Source organism: Anomalospiza imberbis, chromosome 7, assembly GCF_031753505.1.
Source record: "Anomalospiza imberbis isolate Cuckoo-Finch-1a 21T00152 chromosome 7, ASM3175350v1, whole genome shotgun sequence".
Lineage (NCBI taxonomy): Eukaryota > Metazoa > Chordata > Aves > Passeriformes > Viduidae > Anomalospiza > Anomalospiza imberbis.
Window position 1 is genome coordinate 34,107,680 of NC_089687.1, and position 21,381 is coordinate 34,129,060.

General features: G+C 43.4%; 1 protein-coding gene across 1 annotated transcript in view; it reads left to right on the top strand.

Annotated features, from left to right (window-relative positions):
• CPS1 (carbamoyl-phosphate synthase 1) overlaps nucleotides 1-21,381 on the top strand; it is a 101,492-nt gene that overhangs the window by 14,084 nt on the left and 66,027 nt on the right. The window contains exons 3-13 of the mRNA XM_068196475.1: nucleotides 1,432-1,541; nucleotides 5,455-5,599; nucleotides 6,187-6,276; nucleotides 6,666-6,722; nucleotides 9,080-9,172; nucleotides 14,343-14,432; nucleotides 15,497-15,625; nucleotides 16,199-16,305; nucleotides 16,694-16,835; nucleotides 19,094-19,171; nucleotides 20,685-20,783. Of these exons, the coding sequence (XP_068052576.1) occupies nucleotides 1,432-1,541; nucleotides 5,455-5,599; nucleotides 6,187-6,276; nucleotides 6,666-6,722; nucleotides 9,080-9,172; nucleotides 14,343-14,432; nucleotides 15,497-15,625; nucleotides 16,199-16,305; nucleotides 16,694-16,835; nucleotides 19,094-19,171; nucleotides 20,685-20,783 (1,140 nt within the window). The remainder of the gene's footprint in view (nucleotides 1-1,431; nucleotides 1,542-5,454; nucleotides 5,600-6,186; nucleotides 6,277-6,665; nucleotides 6,723-9,079; nucleotides 9,173-14,342; nucleotides 14,433-15,496; nucleotides 15,626-16,198; nucleotides 16,306-16,693; nucleotides 16,836-19,093; nucleotides 19,172-20,684; nucleotides 20,784-21,381) is intronic.

The following is a 21,381-nucleotide window of genomic DNA, read 5'->3' on the forward strand; positions in this document are numbered from 1 at the left end:
CTCCTTGCTGTGATTGTTCATCTGATTTACAGCTAATGGAAAGTAGCTCTCCAGCTCCTTTCTGCAGCAAATTGATCTTGATTTTTCTTTTAAAAATCCCAGTAAGAGGAATAGTTCTGTAAAAGAAACCAATATGAAGCTAAATCATGGTGAGAGCTGCTTCCTGTGGACACACTTGGCACATTGCCTGTGGCACAGACCACTGGGATTTTTGCACTGGTGGTCACTCTGACTGTGCCTAGGAGACAGCTGTGCCTGACTTCCAGAAGTGGAGGTTTACTGGGGTCCTGAAAGTTCATTGTCCAAATTCTTTTAAGCCAGGAATTAATTGGCAAATTTATTTGCAACTTTGCTTACTCTTTCTCTTCCTCTGCATGTCACCAGTGATCTTGCTGTCTGAGGGAATCTCCCAACTCATTCTGTCACTTCTGCTGTGCAGGTAGTCATTATTTATTTATTAGAAGGTGAAGTTCTCTGGTGGCTTCCCATCCAGTGCCTGGACAGGATAAGAAAGGTTTCATTTCCAAGTGGGGCCAAAAAGGGTGGTACATTTAGTCTGATATGTACAAAGACCCAGTTGTGACTATGAATCTCGTAAGGACTTCTGTAAAACTCACTCTGTCCCACTTGCCTTGGCTGTAAAATAGTGATGAAGCCTGGAAGGGATCCCTCAGTTTGTGTGGGACTCAGTTCTGCTGAACCCTTTCTGGAAGAGGTATGGTTTCCTCAAGGCTGCTTGTTTCATAGCTGATTCTTCTGGGACAATTTATGCCTGTCTCTGAGGTAACTGAGACCATGAGCGTTCATCTGATCCATGAGTTCCTCTGGTCTAGTGTCCTACAGCAGAATAGGCTGCTATTTTGAATTTTGCTCTCTGACATCAGTTCAACTAAGCACACACCTATTTTTAGTGGCATTGCTGTATGGTTGCACCAGAAGTTAAGCACCTATCAAAGGTCAGAGCTGGATGAGAGCCAGCAAAGCCAGCAGCAGGCCTTGAGCAAACATTGAGGAGGCAAGTGATCCTTTCCCTACAGGGTTATGATGTTGGTAAATTGCAAGATGTCATATGTGGAAAAAAATGAACTAAGGCATAGGGAAGGGTGATCCCACAGTAATAGCAGCACGTGCTCTGCTTGCAGTGAGGTTTGCCAGCTCATTAGGGTAACAATTTTTCCTAAGTGTTAGAAAAAAAAAAAGCCATCAGGCTAGTAAAAGAGGTAATGTCTTGGCAGCTGGGAGTGGGAGAAGGGCAGGAATGCTTACAGTGCTAGGCATGAAAGGCAGGTATCCTAGGTGTTACCTAGGTGTTATAATCATCTAGGTTACAGTGCTAGGCATGAAAGGCAGGTATCCTAGGTGTTATCCTAGGTGTTATAATCATCAAGCCTTTCCTCCTGTGTTTGAGTCTCTTCATGTGCCTTTCTCTAGGTGCAGACAGCGAACTTGGTGCTGGAAGATGGGATGAAGATGAAGGGCTATTCTTTTGGCCATCCATCCTCCACAGCAGGGGAAGTTGTGTTCAACACGGGGCTCTCTGGGTAAGGCAACAGCAGATGACATATAAGTGTCAATACTTCTCTGGAAGCTTGTTGAATTGTGAAAGCTGCTTTTTCCAAGCTCATAGGGTCCTGATCCAAGCAAGTAGTTTTCTATGTAAGGCTACATTGTAGTCCAGAGGTACAGAGAGGGAGAGAATTAATGATGATGTCTCAGGCAGACCTCTTGTGCCAAAGCATTTGTGGTGATAAGCACCTTTAAAGGCTGATCTAATGATAATGAGATACATAGGGTTCTGATCACTTCCTACTGAATTGCTGAATCAGAGCAGAGAAGCTGTCTCTTCTCCCTCCAGTGCCCAGATCAGCTAGAGAGGTTTGAAGCATCTGCAGCCTTCTTGGTAATGGAACTTGGCTTCTGAGTGCAAAATATTTAAACCCCAGGTTGGTCACCTTTATGACCCATCTTTTATTGTAATTTGTTGGCTCGTACCACAGGTAAGCATGCTTTTGCATTCTGTGCCTTTTCAGCTAAAGGGCAGGATCAGATTAATGCCTAACCTAGTATGATTTTCTGTCTTCTTGAGTGGTAGAAACCTATGGCTCACTTAGGTTGGCAGCCAAATGCTGCCAGAGCTTTTGATGGACTACTTGAGCAGAGGGAATCTGGCCAGAGGAATGGGGTTTTTGGTAAGGACAGGGACATGTCCTTGGGGATATAAGACATCTCTGAAGTTGTTGATGCTTGAGCTTCTTCTGCAGTCATTCATAGCTGTCTTTGCTCATTGCTTTGTGTTCCCCAAATTATGCTCTCCTTTGGTGAGCTCAGTACTCACAGGTTGAGTTTTAAAATGATACCATTGGTGAGAATGTTAAATTGCTGCAGAGGGGAATCAGTTTGCAGAGTTTTGCATTAGGAGACAATTATTTAAGCATTTTGACAGCACTAATTACTGGCTGTGTTAATATACCTGCCAACAAGCCACTGTTTAATATAGATCAGAATGATGGAGGGCACCAGAGTTCTCTTCTCATTGATAGATTATGGGCCATAAATCTTGGCACATCACAAAAGTCAAGGAGGACCTGAAGGATTAATTTCCTCTCCACATGTTACTGTGGCTGTAGAAGTTGTGTTTGTTCATTGTCTAATCATTTGGAGAGGATGCTGTGACATAGCTCTCTTCTGTGCTGGGGAGCATATGGGCATGGAGAAAACATTCAAAATGTAAGGTAGTATCTTCAGAGCACCCTATACAGAACATGACCTTGATTGATTCAGAGAAATGGAAGACAAAAGTTTGCACCATTGCTGCAGAACATAAAGGTGGCAGATTCCCTTACCAGTCCAGGGATTGCTGTCCATTGAGAGGAACCCTGTAGCTGTACCTCCTGCTCCTGATCACAGAGATCGAGATCTGGGTATCCAGAGGAACCCAGCTGTCCCTTCTCCCTGGCACAGGAAGAGGCTGTGCCAGGGTAAAGGAGGTGCTGCTGGGGCATGCAGCAGTTTGTCACGAGAGGGAGCAGGAGGTGAGTGCAGGGGTGCTGATAAGCCTCAGACCTGCTTTCTGTGAAGTGGGTATTTCTGAGTGCTGAGTGGGGTCAGCATGGGCTCTGTCCTGGGGTGATTAACAGGCTGCTCTGCACTGTGTGTCCTCATCTGGACTCCCTCATTCTGATTCATGGTATAGAAATGGGAGGTAAAGCACTTTATGTGCATACAGCTCTCAGGCTTGAGGCAGCTGAAGCTTGCTGAAATGTTGACATATTACTCTAGAATAGAAGGCCAAGAACACTCTTTTGTTGGTGAAATGTTGCATTTTTGATAGAAAAGCATGAGGATTAACTTCTCAGAAGCATTTGCTGAAAAAAAAATAAGCCTACTGTTGCAGCCATATGTCTGGCATAGGAACAAAAAGATGAGATTTCCAATTAAGAAAGAAGAGTTACAACCCATAAAATGTCCCATGTTTGAAATGGCTCCATGAAGGTGTTTATCTCTAATAAATGTGTGTTTCCCATGATATTCTAGTGAGAGAATGGGTTGACAGGAGTTCACTGAAATCAGGCAGTCCTTTGGGCAGGCACAGCAAAGATTAGACCTTGCAGCACCTTTGGAGCTGGTGTTTCCATCTGCTCCTCTGTGCTCCACATGGCATTGTTCCTGGGCATTGTCTGAGCTCTGCCTGCACACCCCACCCAGACCCAATGGCTCTGTCCTTGTTTGCTGACCACAAATGACATGCAAAGGTTAATGACATTAGCTTTGTCAGTAACAAGTAGTCTTTTGGAGGCATAACCGATTAGCTCAGGAGAGAACGATGCCCAGCATGCATGTGCTGTGTGCCTGGTACCTACAGCAGTTTTGGGATCACACTGCACTTTGTGTGGTTGGTTGCCTGCAGCTGCAAATGTAGATTTGAACATCAGGACAGGCTTACCTGAAAATATATCCTGGCCATTGTTTATTCGACCTGTCATTTCTCAGAGCTGGCTGGTGTGCTCATTGTCTGTATCTGCTGACAGCCAGTCCTGCTTCTGTGAAGAGTTTCCTAATGTTTGACAATTAATCTTCTGGCTGTAAGTCTGGTGTTCCATAAAAATGTCTTATGTGACTTGCTGATATCTGGTAGGTGGCTGGAGTTGCCAATTATGTATTGTTTAAACAATAATGACAATAATTTATTATATTTTGTATAGGGCAGATTCATCCTGAAGTATATTTATGCATTTGGCTCAATATTTGTGGGGATAACTTCATCTGTTGCTAAATTACAGCTGGTTTTGGGTTGAAAGACAATAATTGTTTAAGGGATATTTGCAACAATATACTACAGAACAAGGGAGAAAGTGAGGGACTGTCTGTTAATTTGGAGCTGAAGAATAGGAGCATATAGACCAAATTTGCCCTGTCCCCCTATATGTGGTTGAAAGTGGGACTGGATCTACTAGGTCAGAGGTAATACTTTGTGGAATCCTAGATTTGGTCCTCTGCTGCAGAAGAATGTTCCAGTGTGCTTTTAGATCTGTCCTTGCTGAGAAGGGCATTCAGGCAGGTGCTTGACAGACTGCCAGGCTTCTGCCTGGGCTAATGATAGGATGTGCTCTGGGGCCTTCTGACCAGGGCTGGAATGCTGAATCCCAAAGCATTGTCTTCAACTTGCCTTTTTCAGGGATACACAAGCCAGCTTCCAAGCACTTGGGAGTCTTGTCAGGTGAAATGAATGGTGTTCTGTGGGTGGGAACATGGAGATTGCCTAGAAGAGATGCCAGGACTCTGCTGGGAGAAACTACAGAAGTGGGACTGTGGCAGAGTTTGTTGACAGTGCAGGTGGCAGAGAAAGACCCAGAGTAGTGATGAGGAATCCCAAGGACTTGTCTATGTCCTCCCCACAAAAAGAGCAGTTACGGCCCTGAGCATCCCAGGACAAGCTCCAGAGTGTGGCAGGGACAAAGCCTGGGCAAACAGCTCTGCTGTCTGCTGGCTTTTCAGTTGGAGCCTTCTGCTGCCACTGCGAGGGGAAAGCTCTGACAGCTCGTGGAGGGCAGGGCACAGCAAGGGCAAAGCACTGCCCAGGGGTGTGCCCAGGGACAGGCCAGGACAAGCTGTTATCAGAGGGTCCAGTGATACTCTGTGCAGGGCTGAGATCTCCCTGCCCTCCCTGTACTTGTTTCTCATATTAAATCAAAGGACTCTGAGTTTGTTGATCGCTTCTGTGCTTTTCTTAAATGAGATGCCAAAGTCTTTCCTTGTTCTCCGTGTGAAATGTTTAATCACAAATGGCTAAGTCAGCGCATATTCACAGATGTGTTTGCTTTTATTCTGAGAATATCTTCACATTTCTGTCTTTTTGTCATATGGGAATTGAGACCTGCCTTGTTTTCACTGGTTCTTTTGTTTTCCTTTTGACTCCAGACGAATGTATTTTTCTTCTACTGTTTCCTCACCCAGATACACTGAAGCTTTGACAGACCCCAGCTACAAAGGACAGATTCTTACCCTGGCTAACCCCATAGTTGGGAATGGTGGAGTGCCTGACACGGCTGCTTTGGATGAAATGGGCCTCAGGAGATTTCTGGAGTCTGATGGGATCAAGGTAATAGTGGGAGAAGCAGTGCTGATCAAAGGGCTGTGCCCAGCAGCTAATGTGCCCTGAGCGTGTAAGAGTTTACTGGCTCCCTCATAGCAGGAAGCAGTGATATTGAACCTTTCTTTTTCTCCTTCTGGATATTGTCCTGTGGAGGAATGGTGGCAAAAAATACTCCAGCTTGATTTCTGTACTAAGGCACGTGCCTTCGGAAGTATCTATGCTGAGGTAAAATAACTGTTTTATACACTAACTCCATTGAAAAATGAAGCTGACTTTTGAAATGAAAAGTTACTTAAAAGTGAAAAGTTTTCTTATTAAAAAAAAGAATCAAAATAAAACATTTAATCTTGTCTTAAATTTCCATTTCTTTCTTTTGATGAGAAGTGTTTTATCAACTCAGTGTGATTTGCAGCTTTGGTTACCAAGCCACATTCTTCTATGGATTTCCTGGTCAAAATGCCCAGGTACAGTCATGAGCTAGCCTGAAGTCTGTCCATAATATGGTTTATGGTGAATGAATAGTGCAAATTGAAGGTAGGGAATAAGTACAAAGGTGATCCTACAGTGCAAAATGATGTTTCTCCTCTCTACAGGTTTCAGGTTTACTGGTGCTGGATTATAGCAATGAGTACAGCCACTGGCAGGCTACCAGGAGCCTGGGAGAGTGGTTGCAAGAAGAACAGGTGAGCAGTCTAGATGTAATAGCACAGTGAGAACTGGCCTGGATGGAAAGATGAGCTCTTTATTTTGTGCTTTTTAGAGCAGAAACTAGATTTGAACATCTCAGCTATTTATGAGTGGGAATAAGGAGGAGAAGTGAAGAGTGCACTCAAGAGCAGCCTTGGTAAGACTGCTGCTGAGAGCCTGAGCTCCTAACACAAGGCCAGGCTGGATGGGGCTGTGAGCAGCCTGGTCTAGTAGAAGGGGGTTGGAACAAGATGAGCTTTAAGGTGTCTGCCAAACCAAACTGTTCTATGATTCTGTGATATGTTCTCAAAAAGTGATCTGGCTGCTGTCTTCTTTCCATTTTTTTAGGTGATTGTTCTCTAACTTATCCTTGGGTTTTCTTCAGGTGCCTGCACTGTATGGGATTGATACCAGAATGCTATCCAAATTAATTCGTGACAAGGTATGATCTGTTTCCCTTGATCCAGTTGCATTAGCAAGGTCAATGCTGGGCCCTTTCCAAACCTGGAGTACCACTGTACTACCTTGACTTCAGATGCTGCTCAGATCCATGTGCTATTCCAAAGGCTTCTGTGCTGCTGGGCAATGCTCTTGTTCCAAGGAGCCTCTTCTCCCTGGCTCTGCTCTGGGTTTCCTGTCCTGCACAAGTGAGCCAGTACAAGGTGATGCAAATGAAAGGCCTCAGGTAGTGTCAGAACAATAGGTGGTAATATCAAACACATCTTAACTCAGAAACAGTCAAAGAGAACCACAAATCTCTGAGATATTGTGGGTATTCGTTCACAGACAGTGGCACCTTTGATTGGTGGAAATTGTCCTGGTCCTTCTGAGACAGAGGAATGCCTACAGTCATCCAAGATGTATTCCTAACCTGGTTTTCTTTGGCTGAAGCCTGCTATTATTTTCAGTAGTCATTACTTTTCTCTGTTTTCCAAGAGCTGACAATTGAAGGTCATGGGTAGGATTATGTTATGGAGTGAAGGTTAATGTGAAGGTACACTTCACACTGGCTGAAATGGTGATCAAAGCCAGTCTGCATGTAAATTTGCCTTGCCGGCTCTTATTTTCTAATGGATTCTTTGAAGCTGCTCTTTTCTTTAAGTGATCAGTTTTCAGTCTGCAGCCCACCCCATGCCCCCTTTCATTCCACAGAACAAAACAGGAATGGCTCAGCTTGAATAAAGGAATATTTGTAGAAGTGAATTCTTGTAGGAAGATTTGGCAGAGTTCTGCTCTTACAGATAGCAAACAAGTACAATTTACTACAATAGAAAATGGCAATATAGTTTCTGCTTTCTTAAGGCATAATAGATCACTGTTCCTTTTATCCAAAGTTAATACTTTCAGTGTTTGTCCTGTAACTTAGCAGTGTATGGTAGTGCATCCCATTATACCATGACTTTGAGTGGTATTGCTGTATGGCTCTTAAAGTGCATAATGTCACCTCTTCACCCTGTTTTCTCAGGTTGAAAAAAACTACTTAGTATTTCACTCCCTGTCTCTATAAAAACTGGGGGTGAGAACAGGGCCTCCTTATGATGAATGCAGAAATAATCAATGACTTGTTAAGCTGGACTGCAAGTAAATGCAAAGCACCATTTGGCTGAGAGCAAGGAGCTTTGTCATCAGCATTTATGGAAGTCACTGCATGGTGGCACTCAGAACCATGGCTCTCAAGCACCACTCAGGACCCTCGTTTCCAAGAACAGGACTTGTTGAAGATGAGGATGATTTTCTTCTGCTTCATGTAGAGCAGCTTTTGGTGTAAAGTGCTACTCAAGAAGACATAGGATGTCAGCCACTGTTAGGGGCAACACTGTCCTTAAAACTTGCCCTTATTAGTGTGCACAGCAGTGCAAGATATTGGCTGTTGCTTGCCCTAGAGAAATGGCAAGGATACTTAATGTATGGCAAGCCAGGGAAGTATCTCAAAGGAGAATCACTAAATCCAACAAGCAATCCCAGTGTGAATACTGGTGTAATATCTAGAGAGCAAGCTGAGTTTAACGTGCTTGATTGTGAAAGTGGGATATGATAAATTTACCACAAAACATTGATTCCTCTGTTTTACTTTCCCCTTCCATCCTTGAAAAGTTCTGTAATGCGCACCTTGTTCCCATGCTAAGAAGAGGTTAACCCTAGATTAATGCCACTTACTTCAGGAGTGGGGCAAAGCCAAAGCAGGGATTTTTTTTTTCCACTGAGAACTTCAATGAGAAGGAGGAGCTGCTGCTGGTAGAACAAGAGTGTCCTAGCTTCTGCCAGGGAGTAACAGCAACATAGAGTAGGGCTTGCTAGAGGTGACTTTTATTTTTAACAGCTAATTCAGAAAACAGCTGGGCTGGCCTGCCTCCTACATAGCTTTGCCTTACACCAGTTCTGCTGCCTTGTAGCTATCCACAGGAGGCAGCTGAAAACCTCACAGTGGGTTTCCAAAACCAAAAAATCTTCAAACTGCTTTGTGGATTACTCCCAGATCTACATGACATTTATGTGGGGATCTGGATTCTGATCTTCTTGGAAGACAACTCAATTTCATGTCACAACACAGCTTGCCAGACTGCCTATTAACAAATATTACTGCTGCTAATGTCTCTCCCCTGAAGGAAGGGATTTAAACAGTTTTTTTATACTGAGGAAGGCTCATAAACTTCTGAAAATGCTAAAAATGGTTATAAACTGCCAAAACCCCATATTTAAACAGCTGTTCTGGTTGCTGGGCCTGTCAACACCTCATCCCAGTGTTCACAGCTTCTCCTTTGCTCATGCTTTGTTTTTTTTTCTGGTGCATTTCCACAGGGCACGGTACTTGGGAAGATTGAGTTTGAAGGTCAACCTGTGGAGTTTGTAGACCCAAATAAGCAAAACCTAATTGCAGAAGTTTCAACAAAGGTGAGAAGTTCTTCCACAGTATTAGGGCTGTACACTCCAGGTAGTAACTGCTCCTCATTTGCTCTGGGGATCAACCAGTTTTTCTAAACAAACAATTTGGAGAGGTTTTTTAAACCATGCACTTTTCTAGACCTTTGGACTGTTTTCTCAATATCCCTGTGGCTCCTTAGGTGCAGTGTTGGAGATAAAAAAATGGTTTGTGTTGAGTGAATGTGGTCCGAACCACACTCTGATCAGAGGATTGTGTGTTATAAAGACAGAGAAATATTTGGGATACAGTTAGACCTGGTATATGGTGGATTTTTTCAAACAGAAAAAGAATTAATAAAAAGAATGGTTGCTTTCCTTAAAAAAAAATTAGGAAACATCACAGTACAATCTGATAATCTGTGTTCAGGCCTAATTTTGTTGGGGTGATTCCAGAAGAGATTTCTAGATATCAAAGCTGGACCACATTAGGAATCCTCTGCATCTAATATTACTGGAATTAGCTGCTGTGCCCATGGATCTGAACAGACTGCAGCGAAGTTTTTACTTTGTTATCTGGGCATGAAAATAGTGATCAACTACAAGCTGAGAAGAACATTAGAAATCATGGGGTTGTGTAGACACACAATTTGTGGTGACTGGCAGTGGGGCCGTGCTTTATGCACACAGTTTGTGGTGACTGGCAGTGGGGCTGTGCCGTGGCACTCAGTTCATGGTGATTGGCAGTGGGGCTGCAGCCCAGCCTCATCCCCAGTGGGCACAGCTGTGAGAAGCAGGTGAGCAGCATTGACAGCAATGAGCCATGGAGTGCCCAGGTGCACTGAGCAACCACCAAAGGGAACAGAGGGCACACAGGTGCACTGCATGAACAGGAGGCTATAAAAGGCTGGGCTGAAGAACAAGAAGGGCAGACCCTTGCAGCCTTCTGAAGTGCCCTGATGTTACTCTGCATGGGCTGAAGCTTTCTGAAATTATGTGGTGATACTCTGTGTATCGTGGCTGTCTCAACTGTGACAGGGATGTAGGAAACCAGGCCAATACTAAAAATAGTAATGATTCTTGTACCAATGCAAGTCCCAATGTCTTAAACTGTGGACCCTTTGGGGGTTTAACTGGGGGATAAGGAGTGCCCTGGATGCTCAATCCCATTAAGAAGTGAGAACCGAGCGTATGAGTCCCTTTTGTAAATTCCATGCTTGTTATGGTGTTTGCAGTTCCTTCAAGATCAGTGAGGCTCTGGAAGACCTCTGCCAAGAATTGCTTGTGTACTGTTCTGCACACAAGCTAGTGTGTTCATGGCATGGGGGAAAAGCAGTCCTGAACAGAATGGTCAGCAAGCAAGGGGGAGTTTGAAGCACTCTCCATCCAGGCTTGGATTTACAGTAGTAACTGGCCTCCTGGGATGCCACTGCAATACAAAGGCTGCCTTGTAAATCTCACTGTGGGGCATCTCCCCAGCTCATGCCAACACCTCCACTGTGTTTTGAGTCAGGGCCTTGCTGCTACACAGGAGGATGGCAATTGCTTACTGGTGTTGAGATCTAGGATTGCAAGGTGCAGGTGGAGCCATTTTGTGTATCTCAGAAACAGGTAAGATTGCTGATGCTAAACTCTGCAATTACTAAGACAGAATTACTGTAATGATGTTGAAAAGAGCTTCTTGAAGGGAGATACAATAAGATTAAGAGAGTTTTGGTGGTCTCGTTATGGTTATAACTTCATTTTATAGGCTTAAAAAACAACACATATAAAGCTGTAAATGAGGTAAGCTGTTTAATGTTGCTAATTACTGGACATGAGAATCCATCTGTTGCCAAATGGTGATTTTCATGTAAATCAGCATACAGTATGATCCAGAGTCTGCTTATCTCTTGTACACTAGGAGTGATTGATTTTCTGATTATATCCTACTCACCTTGATTAAATGCTAGTGATATAGACTGTGCTTGCTAACATTGCCTGGCCAGGGCAAGGAGTGTGGAAAACTGCCAGTATTCTGCAAGCACTCTTGGTGGAGATTTTTTTTTGGTGCATGTGATTGTCAGGGTCACAGAGCAGATGAGAGATAGGTAACCAGTCTGAGCTAAAAGGTCACATCTCTCCACACATGCAGGTCCACATAGTGTTTTTGTTCTCGGCACTAGTACCACCAGGACATTTTGCTCTCCCTGCTGGTTTGTAGCCCTCTCACATAATCCTTTCAGATTGGGACAGTTTTTTTATTGGCTATGCATGAGCAGGAGAGAAAAATCCTCTGGCTTTAGAAGGAATGTATTTTAACAGTTCTCTGATCCAGCTCCCAGTCTAGTTTTTGTCTAGACACACTTTTAGCCAGATGCAGGGGACAGGTCAGGTCTCTGCAGGACGGAGTGTTGACAAGTGGGTTGTGGAGACAGCAACATCTAAAATCAGGCTTGCTGCTGAAGGAAGTGTGGTAACAAATCATAGCTAATTAATTTGAGTGGGGAGAGTTTTGAAAGTAAGGTTAAAGTACCTTGAAGTGTTGCCCCACAACTTCCTCTGGTTATGAGAACAGCTAAAGAGAACCTTTGAAGGAGGTCTTTGCTTCATAATATTTTGTTATTTTTTTTAAAGTATGGATATTGTGAGAAATTGAGGGATCTTTAAAAGCCCCTTTTGGAAAGGACAGTGAGTTTTTCTTAGGGGTCTCTGACACAGGAAACTAAACTAGTTTCTGTGAGAACTGAACACCTTAATGTTCTTGGGATTTTTAAACCCACTACCCAGAAGCTTGAAGGACAGCATGTAGAGGACCCATAAAATCCCTGTGGAGTGATACATTTCCACTATGGACTGTTGGAACCTGAATCCACTTGTGTATCAGTAACTGTGAAGATACCATTGATGTTGTCAGGCAGGGCTTCTTATCAGAAGCCTGAAGTGATCTAACAAGACCCAGGTTCAGTATGGTTCTACTCATTCTGAAAAAGGATTGTAGGACACTTTGCCATCTGATTATGTAATGTGAACTACAAGGTGTGTTCCCACACAAAAATCTCCATTCTATGTTAACACTGTTGGCTCGGGCTGAGTCACATCCTCAGGGCTGGAGTAGGGACCATTGGGGATTCATGTGCGGCAGCTTGAAGCCTTGTGGTCGTGAGCTTTTCATAGTAACATAAGTTTGGTCCATTTACATATCAGGGGTTAAGCCTCCAATTACAGCTTCAGGTAATGAAGTCATTTACCCCCCCAGTTTGTTCCCCCACAACTCACTTTTATTTATACTTTTCATGGCCTGAGGAAGTAAGGTGTTCTTGAGTTACAGGCCTAGAAAGGAATTGTTTTGTCTGAATAAAACAGGAGAACAGTAGCTGCCAGGCTATGGAGTTTTAGTTGTACACTAAAGCAGTACTGGATCTGAAAAATATAAAAGCTGAATCCTAAGGCGTCCCTAGAAACCTCTGCATTTCAATCTCTGCAAAGATAAAAGTTCAAACAAGAGCTGAGGGTAACATACGGGGAGGAGTTGCAATATTCTGCTAACAAACTTCATCTTGAATTATCTGCTGAGGGGATGTCTTTCCTTCTGGCTGGCCATATTTCTCCTTTTGAAAAATTCTGTTTGTCACCCTGCACCTGCCATATTGGACATAGATTTTAGTCTCTTTTCATAAGGAGGTCCAGATGTGAAATACAGATGCCAGAGAAGCTGATTAAAAGTGAATTACTTATTGTAAAAGAGGAAAAAAAAAACCAAACTTGTTTTTTCCATGATGCCCAAGAGAAAAGCCACTTAGGGCAAAATACATTTGTCAATATCAGCTTTCAGAAGCTGGGTGTAACTGAAGGTAAGCACAGAGTTTGCTTTTAGGTGGAAGAAGGCAGCCTTATATGCTTATTGATGAGTAACATCAATAACTGCTACCTCCAGTCATGTAGCAAGTAAAATAATTCAGCAAGCTTCAGAAAGAAGCTGTCCATAAATAACTTTACATTAGTGCTAGAGCTGTCTGACAGCAAGTCTGCAATGGCACAGTACCAAGGCCATATAACATACAGGGGTTTGACTTCACTTTCTCCCATTCTGGCTGTGACCAGTAGATAACTGGGTGTACAAAGCACATCGGTCCAGATTTCGGACTGGTGGCAATTTATTTTGTGGAATGGGTTAAGGAACAGCAGCTGGAAGAGGAGTTGTGAGATAAAACTGCCAGGTCCATATGCACATAGGCCATGCTCGGTGACAGGCCTGGCCTGGTGCCGTTATGCACAGAAGGTCACTCACAGGCTGTCCCCAGCTGTGCTGTCCTTTGCTCTGGCTGGGACTGGAGGGCTGGTGTGGTGTTCCATGTGATGGATCTGTAGCTTTGCTCCACTGGCATCAGCAGGAGGACTGCACTTCAGCTGAAAGTCTCTCGCTGGGCATCTCCTGTTTCTCTTGGGCTGCAATGATCTGTGAGAACTGGCTTTTTGCTTCACTGCTAATGAGGTGACACACAGGAAAAAAGCTTGTCATGAGCTATGGAAATGAGTGATTGCTTAGGAATTGCGTTACTGCTGTTGTTGCCCTAAGGAGCTGGAACAGAGGTTAGACATACTTAAGAGGAATAAGGTGGATATTTATTGAAGTGCCTTCAAAGGCCACACCCTGGCACACTCAGTCTGGATGGCTCCAAGATGGAAGCAAAAGAGGGCTTGGTCACAAGGTCTCACATTTTAATAAGTTTTAGTCCATTTGCATATAGGAATTAACTGTCCAATTAATAGCTTCAAATGATGAAATTTCATCCTCCTTGCTTGCTTGCCCACTCTTCTCTTTTCAAGTTGTTTATGCTTTGGGCCTGAAGTTTGAAGAGATTGGCCTTGAGTCTCCAGCTAGAATAGGATTGTTTTGTCTTCACCACCCTCTGAAAAGATCCTAGCAACACTTAACATAAAGCTGCACACCAACACAGAACAGAAAAGCTTAAAACCTAAGGTATCACTATAATCAACAGTATATAAACAGCATTATAATTTCTACTTTCACAGAAAGATGAAGGGAGCACTAATGTCTGAAGGAAGCACTAAATCTAATATTCCTGGGGATTTCCACATACATTGATTGTTAAGCACCACTTGCTGCACATTGGTGCAAATTTATTCTGCTGCCCATCTTCTCTGTGTTTTGGGGACAGGGTGTGATCTGTCATTTACAACATGGTCTGTCTTTTTATAGGAAGTCAAGATTTATGGCAGAGGGAATCCAATTAAAGTTGTAGCTGTTGACTGTGGTTTGAAGCACAACATTATCCGTCTGCTAGTAAAGGTAGGTCAGTGCTTGATGTCCCTTGTCACTTGTTTTGCTTTGGCAAGAGCCTCACCTGTACTCATGAGCCTTCCTTCCACCTGGACACATGCATTTTAAAGGTAGTTGCCCTCTTGAAGTGAGTCATAATTTTTAGGGTGATTTTTATGCACTGGGAGGTGTTCTTTGCACTTGGTACAGGGTATTGAGGGGATGAGGAAGAGGACCTGTAAAGCAGCCTCTCAGCCATGGGAAGAACCCCAGAAGATGAGTTTTTAAAAAATAAGGCAAAACTTCTCTAAAGAACAATGAAGGAAGGTGGAGCCAACATTATTAAAAATAAATAAATGGGAGGGGGATAAATGCAATGATGGTGGTGAATGGTTGAAACAGGCCCAAAGTACTGTGGAATGTTCATCATTGAAGATACTAAAAACACAGCTTCCCCAGGCCCTCAGCAACCTGCCTTAACGTGGCAATTACCCCTGCTTTGTGCAGGGATTGGACCTGATGACCTCATGAGGATCCCAAGTTATTCTCTGATTCTAGAATTCTGTGAAAAGCTTTTCCTGTTTTTAGCACAGTGATGCAGCAGTTCTTGCTTCTTTATCCACACAGGAGGATGGAAGGCAATGTCCTCATATTCTCTAGATGAACAGGATTTCCCTGATTCAATTTTCTAGTGTGGATGTTTGTCTCAGTTTTGATGTGTAGCTGGCATGTCATAGAACAAGGCTGTGAAGCCCTAATTTAGCAGTTAGGATAAATGCACTGTGTAAAAGTGAACGAATGTTACATGTGCACACTTATTTTGCTTTCCATTAGTAAGTTGTGATCTCATCAGTGAATTTCAGAGTAACTTGACAAACACTGAGGTGGCTCCGAGGGGCCAAGTCTGCCAGTTTTGTGAAAGTAGTATGGTCAGACAGTGGAGAGAAGATGATCATGGGCAAAGGAGATAACTGATGACTGAAATACAAATTCAGGCTCTGGGACATGACAGCATAGGAAGAACCTCCTTACAAAAATTCATTTGTTTTCCCTCTCCCTTCATTTCTTACTTTTTTCTTTTTTTTCTTTTTAAGCGAGGTGCAGAAGTGCATTTGGTTCCATGGGACCATGATTTCACTGGCATGGATTATGATGGGCTCATAATTTCTGGAGGTCCAGGGGATCCCATGAAGGCCCAGGAAGTGATTCAGAATGTCAGAAAGGTACAGTGTATATGACTATAAGCTGATTATACTTTATAATTTGCCTTTTTTTTTTTTTTTTTAAGTGCTTGAAGTAGCAGTTGGTTGTCCTAACTTGTTATGGGACAAGTGTTCAGACACTTCAGCTGCTTGGAATATTCTTCATGTTAGTCTGGTGGGATTTGTCTCCTGCCCAATAGTTACTACAAGGCTTTATAGACCCTGGGGAGCAATACATGGCAAACATGGTGACCACAATTACCATTCCGAAGCTTTGAAGTACCCTGTGCTCTTTGAGGTCCTCTGTGATCTTAGGAAAGAACAGCACTGGTTTCATAGCTCCCACCTGGGATAACGTCACACGCTAAATGACTGTAATGCAGTGTCATTGCTTATTCCCTGCCAGTAGTCTGACACCAAGCTGTGCTCTGAGGCTTCTCTCTGAACCAGAGGGAAGGAGGAAAATTCCCTTCATAGGCTGTTGCCACTCTGGCACTGAACTTTTTCCCAAGTCTGTGAGGGAACTAGCATGGTTTATGCTGGAACTGCTGGACAGTGACACTCCAATATCTGTTGAAAACCTTTTCATTTTAGGTCCTGGAGAGCAATCGCCCAGAGCCCCTGTTTGGAATTAGCATGGGGCATCTAATCACTGGAATAGCAGCTGGAGCTACTTCCTACAAGATGCAGATGGCCAACAGGTGGGGCAGCTCTTCTTCCCAGGCAGAGCAGCTCAACATTGGAAAAGGGCTATGGAACAGCAGTGCTCTGCTGCTGAACTGCCTTAGGAGCAGCTGGCATCTCAGTAACACTGCTCCTTCATCCCAGCCATTCTCCTTGCCTTTTGTTTAAACTGCTGTGTCATGCTCTACTTCTTGGAGTGTTTTTTTAAAGTATTTGATGTAATTTATCCTTATCAAGCTGAAGAACAGCAAAGTTTCTCCTAGGATTTATCATTTTGAGATTGGCTGCCAGTATTTTACTGCTACTGTTGAACTGTTATGTATAGCCCCACAGTTAGCAGTTCCTCCTAATTGTGGTGCTTGAGTACATTTGGCACTTGTGTCCTCTAATCCCTTTTTCTTCCAGAGGCCAGAACCAGCCTGTCCTGAATGCAGTGAATGGACAGGCTGTCATCACTGCTCAGAACCACGGCTATGCCATCGATGGCTCTACCCTCCCTCCTGGCTGGAAGCCTCTCTTTGTGAATGCCAATGACCAAACGAATGAGGTGAGCTCTGCTCAGAGAAGCCTCTATTTCACCTCCTGTGAGCTTTATTTCATCTCCTGTAAGCCTGCTCTCACATTATCAAGGCTAAATTTGTTGATTTGACCATCTACGTTACTTGGAACTCTGCTTTGTAGCCACTGTACCCCACTGTACCAGCCAGCCCCACTGCACTGGATTGCAACAGTGACTTTATCATTTCCCTGAACAGAAGCCTTATTAATTTCCATGATTTCCCTACTGCTGGTGCTGCTCACTTGGCTGCCATTCTCTTAGGGTTTGTGGCACAGCAGTGCAAGCCCGTGTCACCAGTTTATGTTGTTCCTGTGTTGCCCAGCACAGAAAAGGGATATCATTGCCATCGAATTTGGTCTGTTATTGTGAATATAATTCCAACGACTAAAGGCATGAGGAAGAGGGGCTGCCCCTAGAGAATAGCTTACATGATCCAAGATGAAGTCCAATGTCAAATGGTATCCATGTTTGAGATCTCAGGCTTGTAATTGCCCACATAAATCTTTTCCATGATGTCCGGTGTTGTGCAAGTTAGTAAAATCTTGATAATTATCAGGAAATCAATGAAAAAAAGTTATTTTCAAAAGCAGTTTCCCTCATGAAAATATGCTTCCCTCTCTTGTTTTGTATGAATGCCCAATATCAAGTCTGGCAGATTGAACAATGCTGTACTGAGCTGATGATTTTAGAATAAGCTTGGTTTGTCATTTGCGGTTTTCTTTATCCTTACAGAAGGATATCGAAACACAGAAAGGTATCTAAAGGTAGACAAATTTTACCAAACAAAACATTGATACACAAGAATTTAAAGCTGTTCAATTTTTGAAATGAGTTTTTTTTCACTGTTGACAAACTAAACCCATTAATTCCCAGGCCTTTCATGTTTGCTTTAGCTGGAATTTGGAGACAAAGGTGATAAGGTTGGACATGAGTCTTCTGGTTCTAGTAGAATGACGTTCTTTCATGTGAGCTTAAAAAACATTTCTGTGAGCCCCAAAGCAGCAACAGTCTCCTAAACCTTCACAGATGGAGAGGGACAAGGACTGTGTTGGTTTAGCATGCCAAGAACAGGGTCAGGGCTGTTGTGTACAGTCTGTTGCATTCCTCAGCTTGGGAAAACAAAAACAAAAAACACCACATTTCTTGTGGATGACCTGCCCTATCACAGCTGGACAGGGCCAGCACAGGTTTCCAAATACTGACAAGGCATGGAGTGAACATTTTTTTAAAGTTTTAAAATATATTTTTTATATTTTTACATTTTTACATTTAAAAAAGTTTTCATGAACATTTGTATGTAACTACAAGGAACATGAGCATTCAAGGAAAATGTGACAGACTGATGGAATTCTTTATTCTGAGAGCAGAAACTCATAACATGATGTTGAGATCAGTAGCTCGTCTCTTATCCCTGTCCTATCCTGGCATCCCACCCTGAAGCTCTGGATGGCACTGTGGCTGTACATGAGACTGTTTGGGCTCCTTTGCCCTTTCCTAAGGGAAGCAGGTTGTGTCAGGGCTGCTTTTCCCTGAATTTTCTCTTGAGGAACTTTTTGCTCCTGTCTGGAATTGGGGACCATGAGCAATGGCACCTACAGAGTGGTCTCCCAGTGGATCATGCTTCTTGGTGCTATCAGGCCACTCAAATGAGAAATCATTTTTTCCTGTCTCCAACTGAAACTACAAACACTGTCTCTAAACTCAGTTTAGGTCCTTCATAGCTGTTGTTTGTCCACAGCAGTGGTCCCCTTCATCACTCTGCCCAACCCAGGGCAGAGATCGAGGCCCTGTGTCAGCATTTAAAGTGGATTATGGAAATCAAGAGTGTGACCAAAATCCATTTTATCTATGACAGAGCAAATCAGCTTGGGATGGTTAAGCCATTCATTCCATAACAGCCTTGTCCCAGGTGATCTTTTCTTGCCGTGTATGTTTTTCTTCTCTGCCCTGTGTCTGCAGGGAGTCCTGTGTACCTGCTCTGTCAGATGCTTACAGCTTATCAGTGTTCGGTGTTGCAGTGGAAGCTCTGTCTCCACTGTGCCCCCCAGTCCATGGACAGCTGAGGGTTGCACAGGCCCTGCAGGGTTAACAGCAGAGCAAGAGACTGGGAAGGAAATGGGTGTCAATTTGACAACCCCTAGAACCACTTCTGTCCTTTGGCCTTCAGTGCTTACAGGGATAAGGTGTGGCTTTCTGTTCACTTGCTTGTCAGGAGGTGTCTAAGAGAGTCACTTTTATTCCTGCAGGGAATTATGCATGAGACCAGATCGATTTTCACAGCACAGTTCTATCCAGATGCAAATCCTGGGCCCAGGGACACAGAGGTAATGTATGAGGGCTGATCTGGGCTTGCTTTCTGATGGCTTTGTGAGTGCAGATGTTTATCAGCTGGTGTACCAGTTGGTGGTGGTCTTAAACCTTGGGTCTGGAAGTGTCAGGTTCCTAGCAAAGGGCCCCGTCATGCATAGGCTTGTGTCTGCTTAGCTTGATCTGGAGCTAATTACAATCAGCAGCAAGAGGTCTATTGACTTCTTAGTGCTTTGGATCAGTGATTCCATTCATATGATGTGTATGTATTCAGTCCTGGTGGGATTATCTGTGTTGGAAGTTACTAAAGTGCTTAAGCCTTTGCAGGATCAGGCTGAAATCTCTTGCAAAAGAGACTGCAAAAGGAATAGGATTTTATCTTAACAGCAAAAAATACTAGCCAGATGCTTTGTAATAAAATCATTAACTTTCTAATATACTTTAGTTCCACTTTCAAATTTTATAATTACTGTAGAGTTATGTAAATGGATTCATACATCCTCACTCTCATTCTCCTAAGTGAAATGAAATTTTAATCCCCCATCTGTGACTTCACACAAATTTTGTAACAACTCGTTGCATAGTCACAGAATATGACTAAGCAGCATCAGGGGATGTGGAAAGCAGAGGAAGCATGTCTGAACATAAATAAACTATTTAGCATTTCCTGAGAGACAAAGATGGAAGACTACCTAGAAATGCTTATGTTAATCTTAATTTGATGATGTTGATTAAATCTGCAAGTAAATCTCTTGATATCAGGAACTTTCATAGCGATCTGATTGACTAGTGTATATCAGAGAACTCAAAAAACTCAGCTGTGTGTCTTCTCCAAGTCTGTGCACTCCCAGTGCTGGGATGGTTTGATAACACAGAGCCTAACCTGACAGGCTTGCAGGAGCCATCCATACTCCTTCCACAGGTAATTCCCAGCAGTCAGGCAGCCTCAGGGGCTGTGTGGCAGAAGCCTGGCAGGTGTGGGCTGAGTGGGAAGCCTGTCCCACTGCCTGTAGCTGCCGGATCCCAGTGAGGGTCCTGCTACCTGCCTGCCCTGCCTGCTTGGAGAGCACTTTTCTGACAGCTGCCCTGGCATCTCCTCTGGAAGGACATGCTGATTTCACACAGCTGATGTTTAGCTATCCCTGCTCAGAACCCTGCTCTGTAGTAGGCACCATTCCAGATGGTTCCCTGAGCTAGTTCAGTGTATGCTCCTCTGTGTTTTAGCTTTTGGTGCACGTTCACTCGTTGCACGGGCAGCCACAGAGAAACAGAGCACACAGACATGATTGATGTGTGTTTTCTTCCTGATTATGACCTCGCTTTCTTCAATGCAGCTTTGTCAGATATGTCAGAGTTGTTATATAAATTTCAAATAATGATTTCCTCTTCGGAGATGGTGTAAATCTGCCTGCTGAAGGCAGCAGAGCAGAGCTGATTGCATGAATTCACAAATGGCCTGGGTTTTCCTTCTTTGCTTGGTATATATTTAGTTCAGCTTTGGCAGTAAATACATGTGTTTGTTTTTCCTAGTTCCTATTTGATTCATTTATTTCCCTGGTTAAGAGAGGGAAAGGCACCACCATTCCCTCGGTCCTTCCCAAGGCTGGAGTGACAGCTTCTAGAGTGGAGGTCAGTGTACAGATATTTTCATGTCTGTCAGTGGAGTTAATTCCTACTGAACCCACGGAATGAAATAGCACATGGAAGTCAAAGGAGGCATCTCTTATAAAAGTCTTGACAGCTGCTTATCTCACAGTCATCTGGCCCCTCCTGTGTTATTAACTCTCTTTCAAAGAAAAGAGTTTTAAGTTCTGATGTTTCATGTATTTTCTTTGCAGTTCTCTTGAGAAAGGTACTTTCATAGCAGTATAATGAGGTGCCCTGGGATAATCTGGCCATGAGATTTCATGCCAGCAGTATAATGTTGGTGCTTGGTTGCTTAGCAAATAAGTCTGAAATTCCTAATGTGAGCTGAATTTCATACAGTCTTGCTGTCTTAGAGGCGGCAGGGTTTTGTGGGTAGCCAAAGCGAGGTATTGTTGTCTATAAGCACACGATACAATTAACATGTTTATTGTATGCTTTATCCATGAGTCACATATTTCTCTAAATGGAGATATATGGGAGAATTCCAGTAAAAATATTCTAAGAAGTAAAACTGGGGTGATTTTGAAAGCAACTTTTTCTCTTTTGAAAACTCATGTTTTGTAATTTAAGACTGTTCAGT